Source organism: Galeopterus variegatus, unplaced genomic scaffold (assembly GCF_000696425.1).
Source record: "Galeopterus variegatus unplaced genomic scaffold, G_variegatus-3.0.2 Scaffold4330, whole genome shotgun sequence".
NCBI lineage: Eukaryota > Metazoa > Chordata > Mammalia > Dermoptera > Cynocephalidae > Galeopterus > Galeopterus variegatus.
In genome coordinates, this window is record NW_007730441.1 from 28,288 (window position 1) to 49,049 (window position 20,762).

Consider the following 20,762-nt stretch of genomic DNA (forward strand, 5'->3'; position numbering starts at 1 on the left):
GCAACACCGAGGGTTGCGATCCCATAGCCGGTCCCAGTCCGGTACGGGGGCAACACTGAGGGTTGCGATCTGTTGCCGGACACGGAAAAAGACAAAAAAAAAAAAAAAAGATGACCAGTAAGGGGATCTTAACCCTTAGCTTGGTGTAGTCAGCACCACACTCACCCAGTGAGCTAACCGGCCATCCCCATATGGGATCCGAACCCATGGCCTTGGTGCCATCAGCACCGCTCTCTCCCGAGTGAGCCACGGGCCGGCCCTTAACCACTTTTCTTAAGGTTGGTTACACAGCTGGAGAGTGTTGGAGCAGGGATTCACAGCCAAACGTCCCTAAATCCAGAGCCTCTGTTTGTCCCTCAGGTTTGTTTGTTTTTAGCTTGTACCGCCACTTTGAATGAAGAATTCTCTCAGTTCCTATGTACTGTGTAACAAGGGACAGGTTTTCGTTGCTATGTGAATACCTGGTTCAGGGTTCAACAGGAAGAAAGCCTGACTTGAATCTAGTAATAGAAATATAAGGCGTTAGGACTACATCATCTTATTTAAACAAGAAGACATCACAGCATTATATCCACCAGTACTTTAGTATGTATGAGTATCTCTAACAGATTAGGAGTCTAAAAATATAACAACACTGTTATCACATCCAACAAAATTTAATAATTTTTAATGTTATCTAACACTGGCCCAGGTCTAGTTTTCATCAACTGTCACAAAAATATCATTTTGGATTGGATTTGTTTGAATCAAACAGGATGAGATATTTTTCATATGTAGTATTCACTAATAAAATCCCCTCAGTACTTGTTGCATTAATGCTTGCTACATTATTCATTAGCAACTTCTTCGGGAGATGCAACAGATGGCCAGCCGTCCCTTTGCCTCCGTAAACGTTGCCTTGGAAACAGATGAAGAGCCTCCTGATCTTATTGGGGGGAGTATAAAGGTGAGAATATGATTCAAAACTCCTTATAACTTTTTAAAACTCAGACTTCTAAGTCTGGAAAACCAGAGGGAGCAAGAATCTTACTTCATTACTGTATTAGTCCGTTTCTGTTGTTTATATAACAAAATACACAGAACTGGGTGATTTATAAAGAAAATGAAATTTATTGCTTACAGTTTCTGAGACTTGGAAATCCACAGTCCAAGGAACACATTTGGTGGTAGTGTCACTGATCCCTCACATGGCAAGATGGTGGAAGCAGAGAGAACAGAGAGAGCAAGATAGACTGACTCTTTTCTTTTAAAGCCCTCAGAACCACGCCCCTGACCACCATTTTTAATCCATTCACTACTGCATGGTCCTACACACCAATCACCTCTTCAAGGCTCCACCTTTAATTACCAAATAGGGTTTCCCAACCCTCTTAACATCCACAGAGGGGGCTGAGTTTCTAATATATAAAACTTTGGGGACACAATTCAAGCTTCCAGTGAGTTTTGGGGGGACATAATCCACTACAATTACCTCTTATTTTTTCTCTTTCTTTTAACAATAAGCCAAAGCACTGAAGTTGTCAGGTATTCTTTCACTTTCATTTTCCCATCTTTATGTCATGTCATTAAGCAGTTTTGTGTTTGGGGATTTTTAAATATAAACGATTTGTCTGATATTCTTGTAAGTATTCTGTGGCATAATACTTTAAAACTTTTATTTGAAAATAGCTAAAGTGAATCATTGTTATTTATAATTATATTTGGGGGATTTTTTTCCTTAAACCCCAATTTGTTGAGTAAATAGGCCAATAGCTATTCTAATTCTGCTGATTCTGCCAATTCTGCTGATTCTGCTAAAGCAGCAGAATCATAGTTTAGTAGGTAATTCTGTAGAAAATAAATATTTCTGGACACCCCCCCAAATGATAAAGAAAGTGATAAGACTTTCTCTTTCAGAAAAATGACAAAATATTTCAGATACTCTAGGGAAACAGTTATGTCCAGAATAGAACCTATTTATTAAAGCATTACTGAGTTCATAGGAAGTAGGTTAATTTTCCAGGGACTACTCTCTTTTCCCTACGCTTTAAGAACAAATCATGAACCAAAACCAGAACCATGAGTGGTCTAAAGTGGTTCCAGATTGTTAACACTCCATGACTCCCAGCTTAAGGAGATGCATTTCTTCTCTGTAGGAAAATATCCCCAATTCAGCCCTGTAGGATTTGCACAGATCAAGATCATGTAATTAAAGATCACCAAGGACAAGAAGAGGCAAGCCACCATGAATAAGAGTCAGCAGGAACAACAGATGATGGATTTAGACAGCACTTCAAGTGTTAGAATTGACATCTGAAGAATAAAATATAACTATGTTTGAAATATTTAAAGAAATACAAGGTGGAATAATAAAGATGAGGAAGCCATAAGAGTCAAGAATGGCCAAGAAGATCTGAAAAAACCAAATGAAACTTCTAGAAATGAAAATTACAGTAGTTGGAAATTTTTAAATAAATAACTGAATTTACGTGGTGTTTTTTTTTTTTTTTTTTGTCTTTTGTCTTTTTCCGTGTCCGACAACAGATTGCAACCTTCAGTGTTGCCCCTGTACCGGACCGGGGACCGGCAACGGGATTGCAACCCTCGGCGTTGCTCCCGCGCCTCGCTCAGCCAGTGAGCGGGAACAGGTCTGTATGTGGGATCCGAACCCTCGGGCGGGAGCGCCGCCGCGCTTCCCAAGCGGCGCACTTATCCAGTGCGCCACCCGGCCGGTCCCCTTTTTTTTTTTTTTTTTTTTTTTAAAGATGACCAGTAAGGGGATCTTAACCCTTGACTTGGTGTTGTCAGCACCACGCTCACCCAGTGAGCAAACCAGCCGTCCCTATATGGGATCCGAACCCATGGTCTTGGTGTTATCAGCACCACACTCTCCCAAGTGAGCCACGGGCCGGCCCCTTTTTAAAAAAAAATTTTAGCAGTTTCTTTTTTATTTATTTTTTATTTTATTTGTCTTTTTTCGTGACCGGTAAGGGGATCGCAACCCTTGGTGTGGTGTCACCCACACCGCGCTCAGCCAGGGAGAGCACCGGCCATTCCTATATAGGATCCGAACCCGCGGCAGGAGCGTCGCTGTGCTCCCAGCGCCGCACTCTCCCAAGTGCGCCACTGACTTGGCCCTGAATTTACATGTTAAACAGCACATCAGACATAGGAGAGAATTTATGAACTGGAAGATGAATCTGAAAAAATATACAGAATACAGCATAGAGAGACAAGGAGATGGAAAATATGACAGATAATAAGAATAAGAGGATAGAATGAGAAGATCCAAATATATATTTTCAGAGTCCCAGAACAAATGAATGGATGAGAGGCAATATTCAAAGAGATGGTAGCTGAGAACTTTCCAGACTGATGGAAAACATGAATATACAGATTCCAAAAGTAAAACATATCATAAGTAGAATTAAAATAAGAAAGAGGGAGGGTAGGAAGGAAAGAAAACGACTGTTGGATTTGTGATAGTGAAACTGCAGAACAGAGAACATCTTAAAATCAGCCAGAGGAAAAAAGATCACCTACAATGTTGGGAAACTGGAACCCTTATGCACCATTGGTAGAAATGTAAAATGATGCAGCCACTGTAGAAAACAATATCGCTATTCTCTAAAAAATTAAAAATAGAATTACTATATGGTCTAGCATTTCCACTTCTGGACATATACCCAAAAGAATTGAAAGCATAGTCTCAGATATTTGTACACCAAAGTTCATGGTAGCATTATTCACCAAAGTTAAAAAGTGGAAGCAACCCACGTGTCCATTGACAGATGAATATGATATAAACATACAATGGAATATTATTCAGCCTTAGAAAGGAAGGAAATTCTGACACATGCTACAACATGGATGAACCTTGAGGGCATTATGCTGAGTGAAATAAGCCAGTCACAGAAGGACAAATACTGTATGATTCTACTTATATGAGGTATCTACCTAGAGTAATCAAGTTCAGAGACACAGAAAGTAGAATGGTTGCTAGAGAGCTGGGGGGAGGGGAAAATGGGGAGTTAGTGTTTATCGAGTACAGAGTCTCAGTTCTGCAAGATGAAAAAAGTTGTGGAGGTGGACGTTGATGATGGTTGCACAACAGTATGAACACCACTGAACGGCACACTTAAAAATCGTTAAGATGGTAAATTATACCTGTATTTTACAATTTAAAGAAATTGGGACAAAGGATAGATCACATACAAAGGAATGACAAACTGATAGCTGACTTCTCTCTAGTAATACCAGAAGCCAGAAGAGAGTGAGAAAATGTCTTCAAAGTAATGAAAGAGAAGAACTGCCAGCCTAGAATAGTGTGCCCAGTATGTACCTTCCAAGAACAAGGATGAAATAAAGGTATCTTCAGAGTACAAGAAAAACTGAGAGTTTGCCACCAACACATCTATACAAAAGAAATGTCTAAAGGATGTGCTACAAAGAGGAAAATTACCCCCAGGAGGACAGACAATTTTAAGTAAATAAAATTGTTAACATGTACATAAATCTAAATAAACATTGTCCTCATAAAGTAATCATTTGTGGGATTAAAAAAATAGACAGGGCTGGCTGGTTAGCTCAGTTGGTTAGAGCTCAGCCTTATAACACCAAGGTCACGGGTTCGGATCCCTGTACTGGCCAGCTGCAAAAAAAAAAATAGACAAACCTAAAGTACTGAACAAAACTGTATATGTCAGCAGCATATGACACACTTAGTTGCTCCTTAAAACACTTTCTTGACTTCCAGGGCACCACACACTTGGCTTGGTTGGCTCTTCTTGTTCAGTGGTCTTTGCTCAATTATTGTCTTTATTTACCCATTTTTTTTCTTTTCTTTTTTTTTGGCAGCTGGCTGGTGCCAAACCACCTGAGCTAACTGTCCAGCCCCTCCCCAACATCTTTTAACAGTGGAATACCTCAGGCTCAGTCTTCGGCCCCTTCTCTTGTCTTTTACACCTACTCCGTGATGATCTTATTTATCAAGGCTATAGAACACCATGATCATCTCTGCCCGAACTGCTCCTGTGAGCCTCCAACTCATATATCAATTGCTACTCAGTGTCTCCACTAGGATGTCTTAACAGACATCTCAAATTTAACATGTCCAATCTGAGCTCTCAGTATTTATTCTCCAGACCTGCTCCTCTGTCATATCTTCCCCCACTCAGTAAATATCACCTCCATCATTCTGATTGCTCAGGCCAAAATCATCCTCTCGTTGGACAGTCATTCTATCAGCAAATCTTCTTGACTGTCTTCAAAAATACTTCTCAGCCACTGGGCATCACCTTTGCCACTGTCACCTCTCACCGTCATCTCTCACCTGGATTCTTGCATTTGCCTCATAACTGATTTTCCTGCTTCTGCCATTTCACCCATCTGGTCAGCTCCCTGTGCCACACCCAGAGTGGTACTGAGAATGATTTTCTTCATCTAAATTGAAGAAATTGATAACATATTTGTGGGTGCGTTTAGGCAGAATTCTAAAGATGGGCCCCAGGGTTTCTGATTATTCAGTCAAACACTGTTCTAGGTACCGCTGTGAAGGGATTTTGCAGATGGAGTAAAAGTCCCAAGGGAGTTGACCTTAAGACACAAAGAAAGTTTCTCTAGTTGGTAGTAGAAGAGGAAGCCAGAGAGATTCCAAGCATGAGAAGGGCTTGACACACATCACTGGTTTGAGATATAGGGGGCTGCATGAGAAGGAACGTGGGTGGCCTCAAAGAGAAGAGAGGAAATGAGGACCTCAGACCTACAGCTGCAAAGAACTGGATTCAGCCAACAACTCAAATGAGTTTTGAAGCAGAGTCTTTCCCAGAATGTCCAGATAAGAGCCCAGCCCAGCCAACAACTTGACTTCAGCCTTGGGAGACCCTCGTGAAATGATAGCTAAGAATTTTCCAGAACTGATGGAAGACATGAACAGACCAGTATCTGTAAGCAGAGGACCCTATAGTACTTGCCTGGACTTCTGGCCTATAAAACTGTGAGATAATAATGGGTGCTGTTTTAAGCACCTAAGTTTGTAGTAATCTGTTACATAGCAATAGAAACTAATACTGGTGCAGGGGCATCTTTACAAATCACATCTAAAGGCTGCAACAGAAAATGAGACATTTTCCACAGCCCAGTGCATCCGAAGTGTAGGTATGAGGAATCCATTTGGTCAGGCATCCAGCTTTTACAAGCTTTTACGTCCAGCAGTCTCCTCTGCTTAGTGTCTGAAGGACAGATGAAGCAAGTCTGAATTGAAAAAAAAGAAAGTCTCCATAATGGCCAGGTCTCTGTTTGAGTCAGGTATGCAGAACTATCTTACAAATCTACCAAACAATCACTGCCATTCCTCTGACCTACAATTATGAGTTAGGATTTCAAGTTGAGTAAAAATACAGAGCCCAAAAAAACCCATCTAGATGTGGACCCTTCTGTACAGTTCAAGCAGTTCTTTGGGAAGGTGGATGTGGAAACCTCTGAGGAAGGTAGCAAGCAATACCATCCCTCTCACTGATGTTCAGTGATTACTGTTAGCTTTCCTGTACCATTTTCTTTATCTTAAAAACTGTGATGTCTTTTTCTACATACCTAAAATTGATCGTCTTTGTAAGCACCAATGATCTTAACATGGTTCATGTTATGTTAAAGCTTGAGAAACACCTCATTAGGTAATTTCTTGTTTTCTTTTGCCAGACTGTTCCCAAACCCATTGCACTGGAGCCATGTTTTGGCAACAAAGCTGCTGTCCTTTCTGTGTTTGTGAGGCTCCCTCGAGGCCTAGATGGAATCCCTCCCCCTGGGCAGTCGGGTAAGTAGATGGGGTTGGTGACAAACATGTTTTAGATGTGGGAAGGAGCTAAGTACAGAGAACTGGATATAAAGGTGTGGCAAGGATTAGGTGAGATAATCCCATTGTTCCCAGCACTGTTTTCCTGAGGTCACCATTCCCTTCCCTGGGGAAGAGTGTGGGGCCTTTTTGTCTATATACCTTATTTGGGTTTTTGTTTGTTTTTTCACCATGGGAATGTAAAAGGAAATTTTAAAATTATCTTTAAAAACAAAATAAAAGCAAGCTGCTCCTTAACACACGTTCCCTCTGTGGGTTCTCCCAAGGTCTTGCTGTGGCCAGTGCCCTGGTAGACATTTCTCAGCAGATGCCAATAGTATACAAAGAGAAGTCAGGAGCTGTGAGGAACCGGAAGCAGCAGCCCCCTGCCCAGCCTGGAACCTGCATTTGAGGCTGGGCCCAGGGACTCTCCTGCGCGCATGCCCAAGTGTGTGGCACACCGGAGCCATCGGCAGGGGAGGGCCAGGCGGGGAAGTGACTGTGCAGTGCAGGCCGAAGACTGGAAACCCTCAAAGCATCTGACTCATCTGCATGATCACAAGCTTTTTTTGACGGTTTCTCCCATCCGTGTTCCAGCATCTAACCTTTGACTTTTGCATAGGAAATTGATTTAAAAACAGGTCCAGGGATGATCTGATTGTTGCTGGAGGAGACCGGTGTAGAGCCAGTGAGAACGCTAGGAATGACAGTCAGGTTCACGTGTGGAAACTGTTCTTGGGACTGTCTCAGCTGTGCAAAAAACAAATGATGGCGTGTTTACAGGTAGACATTTGTCATCAGGTGTTCTTGAACATGGTCTTTTAAAAACTAGTCAGATGAACTAACTTGTTTTCATCTGAAGCCTGTTATCTTTTTTTAAAGACGTGCTATTTATTCTTGCACAATTTAGGCATATATCTCTCTTCCAGGGAGTAGCTTTTTTCTAGTAGAGAATTAATAATGGTCCATCTCTTTTGAATCATATCAAACTAGGATAGAAGGGGGCTATTTTAAATGTCAAGGTCAGCAGTGTTACTTAGAATGTAAACTGATGTAATAGGTAGTTTTCTATAGCGACTTAATTTAGTCTTAATCCACTTGAAATTCTCTTTCTTCCTCCCTTTTTCTCTCCCTCCCTACCTCTCCCCTCCACACACACACACTAACACACACTAAGTGCCTAGACTTCAAATAGATCTAGCAATTGGAAAGTTAATAAGCCTGAGTTTTTACATAGTTGCATTCCTACATTCTTGTAAAATTTAAATAGCTACCATTGGCAATCTCATCTTTTTCTAAAATCTAATTTGCAGCCAGGAAAGAATTTTCTCACCCCAAGGAACATTTGATCTAGCAGCAGGGACTGAGAGGAAAGCAGAAATAAACTGTGAAAGCTTCTGTTTTTATTGTCTAAAAAGACACTGTCAAGAAGGCTCAGTCCCCAAGCGCCCTCCCACCCCATCACCCCCTGTCACTCTAGGCCTGATATTTGATTGGCCCTCTGGCCTCCTCCTGCCAGGGTACCACAGAGGGACTCACTCATGTCACATGTCTCCTTTGAGCAGAAAAGAGCATCAAGAGCACTTGGGATCCCTGAATCAGAGTGACTCTGTGTTCCTGTAGCCTGTTGTGAACTTGCGGGTTATTCTCTGTCTGGGGATGGAATCAGATGTCAGGAGAGGGACAGCCTCCTGTTATTGGGCAGAACCTGCTGAAAGCCTGGAGAAGGACCTGGAGCTGTTTGCTCCCTTTCCCCCAGGAGGGGCTCGGCCCACGCATCCTCCTTCCCAGACCCATTGGTGGCTACGAGGAGGGCAGTGAACACTAAGGGTGAAGGGCACATGGAAAAAATAGGCAAGGAAGGAAAACTACTAAATGGAAAATGACCAAATTTAAGAGGGGTGGAACGGTTCCCTGCTCTTATCCCACAGGGCACTGCCTGGATGTTATGTTTTCCCCATTTATGGTGCTCTGTATTGTGGCATTATGCAGCAGCCTCCCAAGGTCTCTCTTCTACTTCAAAGCCTGGGATTATATGGCATTACCCTATTGGGATGGACCTCTGGACAGCAGTTCTCAAGTTTATGAATTTGAAGAAATTAATACTAAAAGGAAAAACTGTGGCATTTCATCTTTGAATGCAGTGCCTGGAGAGGGAGCATTATCTCTTCCCCAACACAATAACCCCACTCCCATGAAGAACTGCCTGGAAAGATGTTTTCGAGGAAGCTGAATTATAAAACACTGATGCACAAGACACCTCTACTCGAGACTCACCTTTCAAAAAGCTTCTTTTTCACATCATTGTTAAAGAGCAGACACTTCTAGTAAAGACCCCAGAACGCAGCACCCACAGAGAGCCTTTAGTGGATGGGCTCTTCACCCCTGTAACTACTGTGAGGCCTCTGGACAAAGGAGGAGGGAGGCCATTGAGGACTGTCCTCCTACCAGGAAGATCTTCCTTGTTTGTTCAAGGGGCCAGGTTTTACTTGGCCAAAGAAGACTCTTCCCCTTGTTAGTCCCATGCCTTGAAATAACATGCACCATGACCCACAGCCACCTGGTTATGTCTTTTTGGTTTTTTCCTAAAAGATAATGTTTATTTTTTAAAAGAAAGGAAGGAGTAAGTGAAGTTTAATTCTGCTCCAACAATGGAGAAACAGCTGAATCCACCTGCTTCTCCTTTGCAGCCAACAGCAAATAGCTTCCTCCAGGCTCGAGGCAGAAGAAGGGGTGGCAAGGGAGGAAGAGGAGCTCAGCTTAGGTCCAGTCACTAAAAGGGAATGGGCCATCATAGGTCCAGTCACCAAAAGGGAATGGGCCATCATCTGGTAACTGTGTCACAGGAGAGCCTGTATATAAAATAATCATGGAAACATTGATCTTGCACTTGTACATAACTATACAGTAGTGTCCAGAATGTTCACACATTCGGAGTGTACATAAAACAGAAAAATATCTTAATGTATTTTTATCAAACATAACTATGTCTAAGTTTCACCTAATATGTTTTTGTGCCATATACTGAATATCTAAGTTCTGAGAAGTCCTCTCATCAGGCCCTGATATGTTAATAACAAAGCCTGGAAATACATCCCCATGGCGTTGATGTGTTCAGTGCATCTGGTACCAATTAGATAACTCTGAAACAGGACTCACCTATCAGAATGCAAATGAAAAGTCAGGCGGTGAATCTCTTTAAACAACAGTGTGTATAAGGAGATTCAAGGAAGCAGGAGTCTCTGCAAGCTTATCATGAATCTTTCCGGCAGTTTCTTGGTACTCTTGGTGGCAAAGGATGACCTCTCACATCCTGAGAAATGTTTTTCTTAGTCTTTGAGTTCAAAGACTATAGCCTGTGGAAATTAGACTTTCCAAAGAGGGGTTCTCCAGGCTGCATTTTGTCGTGATTTTCTCTCCATTTTGAATGACCATTTCCCAGGACTATAGTTTATTATCCTGAAAACTGGGGGTGGGAGTGGGGAGGCTAGTTTTTTGATAAATAGCTCCCATTTCCTCATGGAGAATTGCACACACCTTGGATTCCTGTCCACCTCCCCCGTCTCTCTCCACACAACTTGGGGAGAAGCCTGTGCTTTCCTCTGAGGATCACCGGTAAAGGTGGGAGGAGGTGAGAGAATGCAACGCATACTCCCCTGAGCTAACCCAGAGGCAAGGAAGTGCTGAACAGAAGGCTGTCAGCAGAAGAAAGTACTATATCTGTGGGTGAGATGCAAGATTAGAGACACACTAGGAAATCTGGGGTAAAAAATTGGTAGGAAAACAACATTTTACCTTCCAGTGCAAATCTTGCTCTTTCAGCTTAATGGAGTGTATTGGAGGTAGGGAGTGGAGGATTTACTTCCTTGGGTGCTGTCATTTTCATGAACCCCCTTGATCCATTCATTCAACAGATATTTACTAAACACTTACTAACTTAAGCCAGTGCTGTGGCAGTGACTCAGAAGTAAAAGCTGCTCTGTAGAAATAACAATAAAATCTAACTCCTCACACCCCTGCCATCAGATCTTTCCTCCTGCGGAACCAGAAGGTAGAGGCCTCCTGTCCTCAGGGTATGCCTTGGCTCCCGTCTGAAATGTTTATCCCATTGACCAAACTTGGCTCCAACCATAAAGAACACCATGATGGTTTCAAATAGCCAGGCCCACCAAAAGACATGGCCCTCGATGAGTCGAGTTGCTCAGATTCTCGAACACCCTTCCTGAAGGGAGATGCTTTGGAATGGAGACGAGAACTGGCGCCTTCTCTTTTCAGGCAATAATGGAATCAACTTTCAGTAACTGAACTTGTGCACAAAAATTCTAAACACTAGTGAAGCCTGTTTCGTTGAACTAATTCTGGCTCTGGAAATGTTTTCGTTTTATAGTTATTTACAGTTTTTTTTCTTGTTGTTTGTTTGGATTCAAGCTTAGTTTGTTAATATGTATAATTCAGCATCTCTTGCACTCATGTAAATATGGAGTAAGTATTGTAAACTATTCCATTGCTGGGGATTGTGGGTGTTATACATACATTTAGGACTGCAATTTTTTGGTATTTTTTGTATTGTAAAATAACAGCTAATTTAAGCAGGAACAGAGAATTAAGGGAGGTCTGTGCATTTTAAACACAAATGTGAAGAACTTGTATATAAACAAAAGTAAATACTATAATACAAACTTCCTTCTGAAATAAAAGTAGATCTGGTAAAAATGTGGTTTTTCTTCTGAGTATTTAATTTTGGTTTTGCTTTGCTTATATTTACATTTTGGTCATTAGAACCTTAAGGAAAGGGGGGAAAGTGTTTAAAATGTTTACTTGTTTTCAGACTGCCTGAGGGGAAGCACTTGGCAGTCATGCAGGTGGGGGTGTAAAGCCACCTGTGGGGGGACCTGTGACCCGATGACTTCCTGACATCCCCGCAGTAGCCTGTGTGTACCCACAGAGCAACTCTACCAGCACACAGGAACAAGTACTGTGGGGGGTGAGGATCAGGTCTGAGCAGTCAAGGTGTGAACCATTACCTGCCTTCTCCTCCTCCATTAACCAGGCTGCTGCCTCCAGTTGCTCCTTTAGCCCTCTGCTTCTCCATCTCCTCATGGGCTCCTGAACGTCTCTCTAGGTTCTCCAAACTGCTGAATCTCAGGAATTGTGACAGGTCTAGTCCCCCATGGCTACAGTGTTATCCTTGGTCTTGAATTCTTGATAAAGTTATTTCCATTCACAAAGCCCTGTTTGTGGGCTCTCTGCAGGCCCAGGCCCACGTTATCTGGCCCCTGCCTTCAGAATGGGGGTGAGAGGATTGTATTCCACACCCTGGTGCAGAGTGCAGATTCCCAGTGCTAGCACTTCCAGAAGAGACGTCATTGAAAGTAGAAGGAAACACAAAGAAGGGCAGTCACTCCTGTAGAGGAGGGTGATGTGGCACCAGGGGACTAGGGCCAGGGCCCGAGCAGGGGAGGGGTGGGAGCGCAGGGAGGCCTGCCCACCAGGCTTGAGTTGGACTGATCGCTGCAACCAAGTTAGGAAGGACCTTGAAACTCTTCCATGGAGGGCTGTGGGAGTCATCAACAGTTTCCGACAGGATAAAAACCTGTGATTTGGTGGCACTGTGACAGAGACAATGTGTATTCACCAAGCCTGCTATATTTTGCTGTCGGACCCACAGGTCAACATTCCCCAGCCCCCTTGCAGTGAGGTTGGGGCCAAACTGGGCCGTGGCCAATGAAACGTTGGAAGAAGTGATGTACACCAGTTCCAAACTTGGCATATAAACTGCTCCCACGTGGGACTCTCCCTGGAGGCCACATGTTAAAGGTGTTACAGGGAATGTGGGTCCCTGTGTAACCACTTGGAGGCACCACCTGATCAGCATGAGCTGTGTTAGTCTTTACATCACTGAAAAGCAAATTTTACTCCACTGATCCACTGGGATTTAGGGTTTTGTTACCACAGTCAGCTTTTCTTATTCTTACTAATACACAGATCGGTACCTTGAAACGCAATGTACCTGTAATCAAAGCCTAAAATACGTGGCATTTATTGGCTTAGTTTGTGGTCAGGTGGTGGCAGTGTGAAAACATACAGCAGGCTGGACAGCTGGAGGTCCTTGCCAGGTGGTGGCAAAACATCTGGGAAGGCTGTTATGTTCGGTTACTTGGAAAGCAAACTACGTGTCCACCTCATTTTCAGCTTGAGGGGAAGAAGTTGGAAAAAAACCAAAACTTTGTATGTGTTGATTTTTATTGGCTGCTTTTGGCAAGGCTTCACAAGAAAGAAGAGTTCAAGAAAGAATTAGCCAGTTTATGAGCAGAAGGGCAAGGGGGTGGAGAGACCTGAGATCCAGGGCCTTGCGATGTTGGAAACTGCCTCTAGTCTCCAAACAGTAACATGCTTGTGAGCAGCAGAGACCCAGTGAGACTCAGTGGGACACAGTGACTTGGCCTCGTGGTGAAAATCAGATGGAGGGTGTGGGCTTCCCACTTAAGCCTGGTAACATCAAGGCCACCATCTTGAGGAAGAGGCATGTGGATAAGGAAGCAAAGAAATAAAGCTGGCTGAGAACTGTGTCCAGGAAAGAGCCATGAGTGCAGTCACTGCCTGGAAAACAAGAGATAATAAAAGATATAGTCACTTCAAGAAACCATTAGCATGGCCTTAACAACAACCAAAAAAACAACCCTGTGACTACTGAGGAATCCTTAAAACACCCTCAGGCAAGAAGATAGTTGTGAGAGCTGTGTCCAGAGAGGGCTTACAACACAGTGGCACCTCAGATGTGGCCCAGAGAGCAGAACTGAGCTTGAGGACGGACTTCCCCCACCCAAGGGCAGGGCCTAGGAGGATCGCAGACGTGCTGTAGACCAGTGATTGCTGTGTGTGAGTGCCACCCTACTCCTTCCTGCACTAGAGGGTTTATGTGGGTGTCCTGTCTGGTCTCACCACTGCCTGTTGTGGGATGGGGTGGATAAGTTAAGTCCGAGTCGTAGGACTCCAAAGAACCACCTGAGGAAGACTGCATCACCTGGCAGTCTGTATGGGATGGGACCTTGTATTGTTCTCCTACAAGAGGGTGCCTGTGTCCCATGCGGGGAAGGAAGAACAAAATGGGTTACCATCACCAGAACAGCAAACTGCCAGAGACTGGCTGGATGCTTACCACACAGTATCCTCTTCCTGAGTCCACAGCTTCAAATGCATTGCCTGGGCCATGGCATCTGGGTGGAGCCATGCACCCAGTCCTCACCTGTGATTTGTCACTTCCTTGTTAGGGCAGTTAAGAGTGAGTGCGTCTCCTCCACTCTCTCCATGAACCTCGTAGGCTCATGTGGAAGATGGTTGTGCAACAGGACTGAAGGAGTCTGGGTCCCTGAATGACTTGTGGAAACAGAGCCTTAAAGACCAAAGTTAGTGACATTAGATATCTTTTCTTACCCTGCCTAAATGAGTTAATTAGCATTCACCTAGATTTATTCATCTAGTCATTCAACAAATTTATATTGAGCACAAACAGGGCTAGGCACTGTGCAGGGACCAGAGATTCTGCAGCAAACAAAACAAAAAAATTCCTGTCCTTGAGAAGTTTACAATCTAGTGGAGGAGACAATAAATAAAATAAAACTTATCACATGATAAGTTCCATGAAGAAAGGTAAAAGTAAGGTTAGGGGTAGGAAGTGCTGGGGGGGTTGCTACTTAAGGTAGTGTGGCTGGGGAAGGTCATTCTGACCAGGTGACAGCTGAGCAGAGCTGAATGAAGGAGGGAGGGGGAACTGAGGACGTCTGCAAGAAGAGCAGTGCAAACAGAGCAGCAGATGCAGAGGCCCTGCGGTGGCAGCACGCCCAGTGGGTCTGACAGTGGCAGTATGTGGGATGATTTTGATTATCCCATTGATGAGGGAGGTGCTGCTGTGATTTAGGGGTCGCCTGGAAGGTGGACATCCTTGTGATGTGCAAGACTAGAATTGACCCACATCCTACCCAGTTTTCAAACATATTGCTGGGTATGTGTGTAGATGAAAAAGTTTGTTTCTAATTATTTTAGTGTAGAACCTAATCCTGTTGTAAACACAAAGTATTTGAGAGCTGGTTTAATACAGTCAGTTTTCCAGAAATACAATTATGTAAACCAAGGGAAGACTGAAATTGCTTTCCTAAAAACTTTACCATAAGCTGGTCATCGTTGAAAATTCTGTCACCCATACCACATCATTTCCAGCATGAGTCCCCAACTCCACTGGATGGGCCACGTCTGTACAGACACACATCCTGCAGCCCTGCATTACTGTGTAACATGACTGGCAAGAATTTCCTTCCATCCTGTGCCCCCAGCACAAGAAAGGGATTAGACCAGATGATCCCAACGACCATATGAAGTGTGCTGGACAGGGTTGCATACCCTATAAGCCTTTCCTCCTCGTTTGCTTAATTTGTTTCCCTTGAGGGCTCAGTTTGAGAGTTTGTGTGTGTGTATTTTATTTTCTTGGGTGTGTACTCATCTTAATTTTTCTCTCTGTATCTTCTGCCTTGGGTCGGAGGCTCATTTGTGTGTGGAGTGATGTGTGCCTGGCAGAACAGCTTCCCAAGACATCCTTCAACCCAGGTCTTCCCAAGCCTGCAGCCCAGGAAGGCAGGGCCATGTCCTCACCTCCTTTCATAGGCATGCCAGGCTCACTGGCAAGTTGCTGTCCAGCTGGGAGACCGCTCTGAAGCCCTACACAGTTCTGTCTTCCTGGCCTTCTGAAAACTTCACCAGTCAGTGTCCACACTTTCTGCAAAAATGGGCTGGCTCTGTGAGCTTAGCCTGACCTGACTTACTTGGGGAGGGTGGGGAAGAGGGGTGGTCAGTGAGTGATTTCCACATTAACTCTGCACCTAGACACTGGGCTCCAAGCCAGGCGCCATTCATGAGCCGTGAAGTTTCCACCAATAAATCCACAGATATTTCTAACACCTGCCTTTCTGCTTCACCCTCACCCCCAGCCACCTGCTGGTTGGGGGTTCAATGTTGGCAACAGGTAACAGAGACCTATTCATGGGTATAGTCCAGGGCCAAGAGTGCATACATGTGAGTGACAGCTACCTAGTGGACACCGAGGCTGACATTAAGATGTGGAGGAAAAAGGCATAACCTGTTCCTGGTCATGGGGGCCCCAGCTGGACTCAGCCTCAGAGCGTGTGGCCAGACTTAACACCATGTATAGACCAGGACCTTTTTAGGAAGAAGTGACAGAAACAAACTCTAACAACCTTAGACAACACTATTAGTTCCCTGGAGCTGCCATAACAAATTGCCAGTATCCACAGGGGACCTGTTCCAGGACGCCCCCCTCAGATACCAAAATCCACAGATGCTCAAGTCCCTGATATAAAATGGCTTAGTACTTGTATATAACCTATGCATACTTCCCAATGTATTTTATATCTCTAGACTACTTATACCTCATACAAGTAATGCTATTTAAATAGTTGTTATACTGCATTTTAAATTTTGTATTCTTTATTGTACCGTTTTTTGTTTTTTCAAATACCGTATTTTCGATCTGTGGTTGGACAAATTCATAGATTGGAACCCACGGATACAGAGGGCTGACTATACCACAGTCTTCGTGGCTTAAAACAGCAGGAGCTTATTCCCACAGTTCTGGAGGCCAGCAGCCTGACACTGAGGTGCTGGCAGGGCTGCACTCCCTTCGCAGGCTCTGGGGGAAAATGTGTGCCTTGTCTGCTCTTTTGCTTCTATTTGGCTTGTGGCTGCATCACTCTAATCTCTGCCTCTGTCTCCATGCCACCTCTTCCTATTTGTCTGTGTCTAGTCTCTGTCCATCGTTCTTATAAGGATACGTGGGATTGCATTGAGGGCCCACTCAGATAATCCAGGATAAGCTCCTCCTCTTAAGATGCATAACTAAATGACATCTTTTGTCCTATAAGGCAATACTCCCTCTTTTGCCTTTGTATAAAGTAACATTTACAGGTTCCAGGGATTAGGACATGGACATATCTTTGGGACCACCAGCAGCCATGGAATAATGTTACTATTTTCAAATAGATTCTGTTTACTTAATCTTCCCAATCTTTCGGGAGGTACTTGCCTATATATTTTTTTATCTAGAATTCTATTGTTATTTGGAATCATTTCCACTTTTTTTAATGTCAATATTTTACTCTAATTATCTGAGTCAAAAACGGAGTAGAGTTTAACACACTCACATAAGGTAAATCATTTAGCAGACATTTAATTCTGAGTTTAGCTTACCATGTGATGGTGACCAGGGCAAGGCGATGCTTTCACTCCCCTGCCCCCATCCCCCAACCATCTCTACTCAACCCACTTTCAGGTGTCCATTGCTGTGCACGTGTAGGTCGTTGAGAATATTCCCTCTTCATGAGATAAGAAGGGCTTGGACTTAGCTTCACTTGACCCAACACTCCTTTTTCTTTGGAAAACCATTCCTCCCATTCTATGTGATCCTGGTGGGCTAATGTCAGGCCATAGTAAAGAGGCCCATAACCCACGCTGGGCCCATCAGGGTCCTGCCTGGGACAGTCCATGAATGCTGGGCAAGAGAGATGCCTTTCTCTCCTGAGATTGCTAAAAGGAGAGATTGTTAACCTGGAGCTGTTGGTGTCAGTCCTACCCACCCCTCGGTGAGAGCCTGCCTGGCTGTAGAGGAAAGCTGATATAGTTGGGATATGTTTGTCCCCCCAAAGCTCATTTTGAAAACTTATCCCCAATGTGGCAGTGCTAGGAGGTGTATGGGTCATAGGGGTGGATCCCTCATGAATAGATGAATGCCCTCCCTGGTGGGGGTAAGGTAGTGAGTGAGTTCTCACTCTATTGGTTCCCATGAGAGCTGGTTGTTTAAAGGACCCTGGCACCTCCCCTCCCTCTCTCTCTTGCTTCCTCTTGGCATGTGATCTTGCACCTGCTGGCTGCCCTGCCACTTTCTGCCATGAGTAGAAGCAGCTTGAGGCCTGTACCAGATAGCTGTCCCAGAATCATGAGCCAAATAAACCTCTTTTCTTTATAAATTACTCAGTTTGGGGTATTCTGTTATAGCAACACAAAAACGGGCACAGAAGCCACGCACAGATCAGCAGAGGCAACATCATCAGAACCCCTGGAAATAGCTGTGCCCGAGGCCCAGATTGCTCAGGTGCATGCTCAAGCCAGACTGATTTGTTTTGTTACAACCAGGAGAGTCCTGACTGAAGCTGGGAGGCTGGTTGGGGGGGGGGGTTTTCTAGAGAAGAGGGCCACTGTGAGTTGTGTTAGCAGCCACCACTGCCAGTGGCTGGGCCATGGGTGCCCTGGCCCAGAGAGGTCCCTGAGCAAGGCACCCACAGCCTCCACTTCAACCTGTCTCAAGGCTCCTGCCAAACCTCACTAAGCTTGAGAGGAAACAGCCCATAGACATGGTAACTTCACTCATCAGGAGTCTTCAAGCTCTTGAGGAAGAAGGAAGTATGCAGAAGTCTTTTTTTTTTTTTTCCCCCTTTTTGTCTTTTTTCGTGACCGGCAACGGATCGCAACCCTCAGTGTCGCGCTCGTACCGGACCGGGACCGGCAACGGGATCGCAACCCTCGGTGTTGCACCCGCACCTCGCTCAGCCAGTGAGCGGCCAGTCTGTATGTGGGATCCGAACCCTCGGCGGGAGCGCTGCCGCGCTCCCAAGCGGCGCACTGTAGCAGTGCGCCACCAGGCCGGCCCTGCAGAAGTCTTAATACCTGGACCCCATCCTTCTGCCCTCTCCTCCCCAACCTCCTTCACAGAACTGCAACTTAATAATGCCCTTGACACTCGCTGGGCCCACACTGGCTGGTGTCTCTCATCTGGCCATCTCACAGCTGCAAGGGAGGCTGGGAAATTTAGTGTCTTTACCTGAGGACTAGCAGAAAAGAAAAGAATAGATGAAAACAATGAAAGTCCCTACCACTAGGACCTAAGAGTTAATTCATTTCAGCATCCATAGATGAGAAGATGGAGCCCAGAGATGTTCCGAGGGCATCGGAGGTCACACAGGCCAGCAGGGGCACACCCTGTGGCAGAGCCTGGTCTCTGGGCTCTCCCAGGATACAGATCACATGAAAACAGGGTCAGTCTCAGTGCACATGGGTTTATTGAGCACTGTATGCCATTCTTAGTGCTGGGGTCAACCAGAGAGAAGATGGCCATATGGCCAGCACAATGCAGAGGCAGGGGGGGACTGGATTCTCACTTACTCCAGGTGCCCACCAGGCAGCAACCATGGATGAGAAGCACTCTGCCAACTTTAGACATGGGGTGCAGGTGGTACAATGGTGGGAAATGCCTAACTGGGAGAGTGGCCAGAAAGGCTGCACTGTTAGAGGCCGTCTTGCCTACAAGTCTGTTCAGATGCATTCCTTAGGCTGTCATCTGCTTGGGAGACTTATACAATTTCCTAGAATTCTGGAAGTTTGGATGGGGCCCCATGGGGCCTCAGCTACCATAGAAACCCTCTCCTGTCTCTACCTGATGGGAGACCCCAATTGTCTCAAGATCTGCAGAGAAAGGGACCTACAACCAAGCTGCCTACTGATAGAGAAACCAGAAGCTTTGCAGTCAGGTCCCCAACCCATATCCTTTAGGCCAGGGGACAGACACACAGGGTGTCCAGAAGCACTGGGTCCAGTTGGGGAGGTAAGCCAGTCCCTTTTCAGTAGCACGGAAGACCACAGATGTGGCCCTGTACACAGCTGGCTGTGTTGTCCGAAGTCTGCCGTCCTAATCAGAGCAGGGCCTGGAGAGCCAGGACAGGGAGTATGAAGAGCAGGGAGCTCCCCTCCAGGGACCCAACTGCAGAGGACACCTTGTGGGGCGGGAGCAGAGTGTGGCCTTGAGGAATCAGCCTGGCTCTGCTCTGCATGCACTCCCACCCCAGGACATGCATGCCTCCATTGAGGCCCACCTGGCATGAAAGGCTGTGGAAGGAGACAGTGTGGGAACTGCCAGCTCACCATCCCCTCCCTGCACCTACCTGCTCAGGGTTCCGGTGGAGGTCCAGCTGGTCCTGCAGGATTGGGGTCCACCCACTCTCAAAGGTCTTTATGGCACCATCTATGGAAGTAAGGGTCCAGGGCAGGCTTGGCTGGGAAACGCTAGCACAGGGCCTAGCTCCTTGGAGAAAAACTGGGAGACCCCCTCTGGTGTATGCAAGAATTGGCTCCTGGGATGGAAGGTGCATGGTGAGGACAACTGTGCTGAGTGCCTCATAAACTGTATGGTCTTCCATCCTCACAAGGGAAGGTGACAATTATCACCCCATTTTGCAGATGAACACAAAAAGGATAGAGTTAACTAACTCTCAGCTAGAAAGTGACAAAGTCAGCTTCAAACTCAGGCCCCCTAACTTCCAGATCACTGAGATATTCAGACCCCGAAAGGCAAGATCACCAGTGGGGGGAGTTGGGAGTGCCTCAAGGATGGAACCCTCTCAGGAGTGCAGAAAGCAGGAGTCTCACCCTATGCAATTCCAGGTCCTCGGAAACTTGTTTTAATTCTCGCACCCTCCTGCCCGCAAGGACACCAGCCTTGACACCCCTATGACTCTGCTTCTGGTCTGTGACCTGGTCTCCGGAGACAGCAGGGCGCCAATTCCCCCAGGGCAGGACAACAGCAGAGGGCGGAGTGTGCCTGTGTGGCTGCCGCAGCCTCAGTTTCCTCACCTCTAAAATGGTCTCCCGCCGGCCAGAAGACTTGGGAGAGGACAGTAAGCGCCGCCCCGACGCCCTCCCCGGGCCCCTCACCCAAGCAGCGGTTCCTTGTAAAGAGCCCCCGGAAGGCTTCACACTCCTCATGCCGGTTTCCGCTGGCTCTGCAGTCGCACCAGGGTGCCACGCGCGCGCTCGTGTTGTCCAAGTAGTTGGGGGTGACGGCGGTACCTGCGGAGACCCCAGCGGGGGGGGGGTCATCGGCCCACCCCGGGGGGGC

The 20,762-nt window shown here is 45.6% G+C and overlaps 2 protein-coding genes across 2 annotated transcripts in view; one reads left to right on the forward strand and one right to left on the reverse strand.

The window, feature by feature from the left end:
• The window catches only part of ATRN (attractin), a 37,096-nt gene extending 25,575 nt beyond the window's left edge, over positions 1-11,521 (forward strand). The window contains exons 3-5 of the mRNA XM_008587271.1: positions 839-946; positions 6,676-6,790; positions 7,096-11,521. Coding sequence (XP_008585493.1) covers positions 839-946; positions 6,676-6,790; positions 7,096-7,220 — 348 coding nt within the window. The 3' untranslated portion in view covers positions 7,221-11,521. The remainder of the gene's footprint in view (positions 1-838; positions 947-6,675; positions 6,791-7,095) is intronic.
• Positions 11,522-13,037: 1,516 nt separating this feature from the next.
• The window catches only part of GFRA4 (GDNF family receptor alpha 4), a 10,759-nt gene continuing 3,034 nt past the window's right edge, over positions 13,038-20,762 (reverse strand). The window contains exons 3-5 of the mRNA XM_008587279.1: positions 20,579-20,713; positions 19,810-19,889; positions 13,038-13,408 (exon numbers count right to left, since the gene is read on the reverse strand). Of these exons, the coding sequence (XP_008585501.1) occupies positions 13,307-13,408; positions 19,810-19,889; positions 20,579-20,713 (317 nt within the window). The 3' untranslated portion in view covers positions 13,038-13,306. The remainder of the gene's footprint in view (positions 13,409-19,809; positions 19,890-20,578; positions 20,714-20,762) is intronic.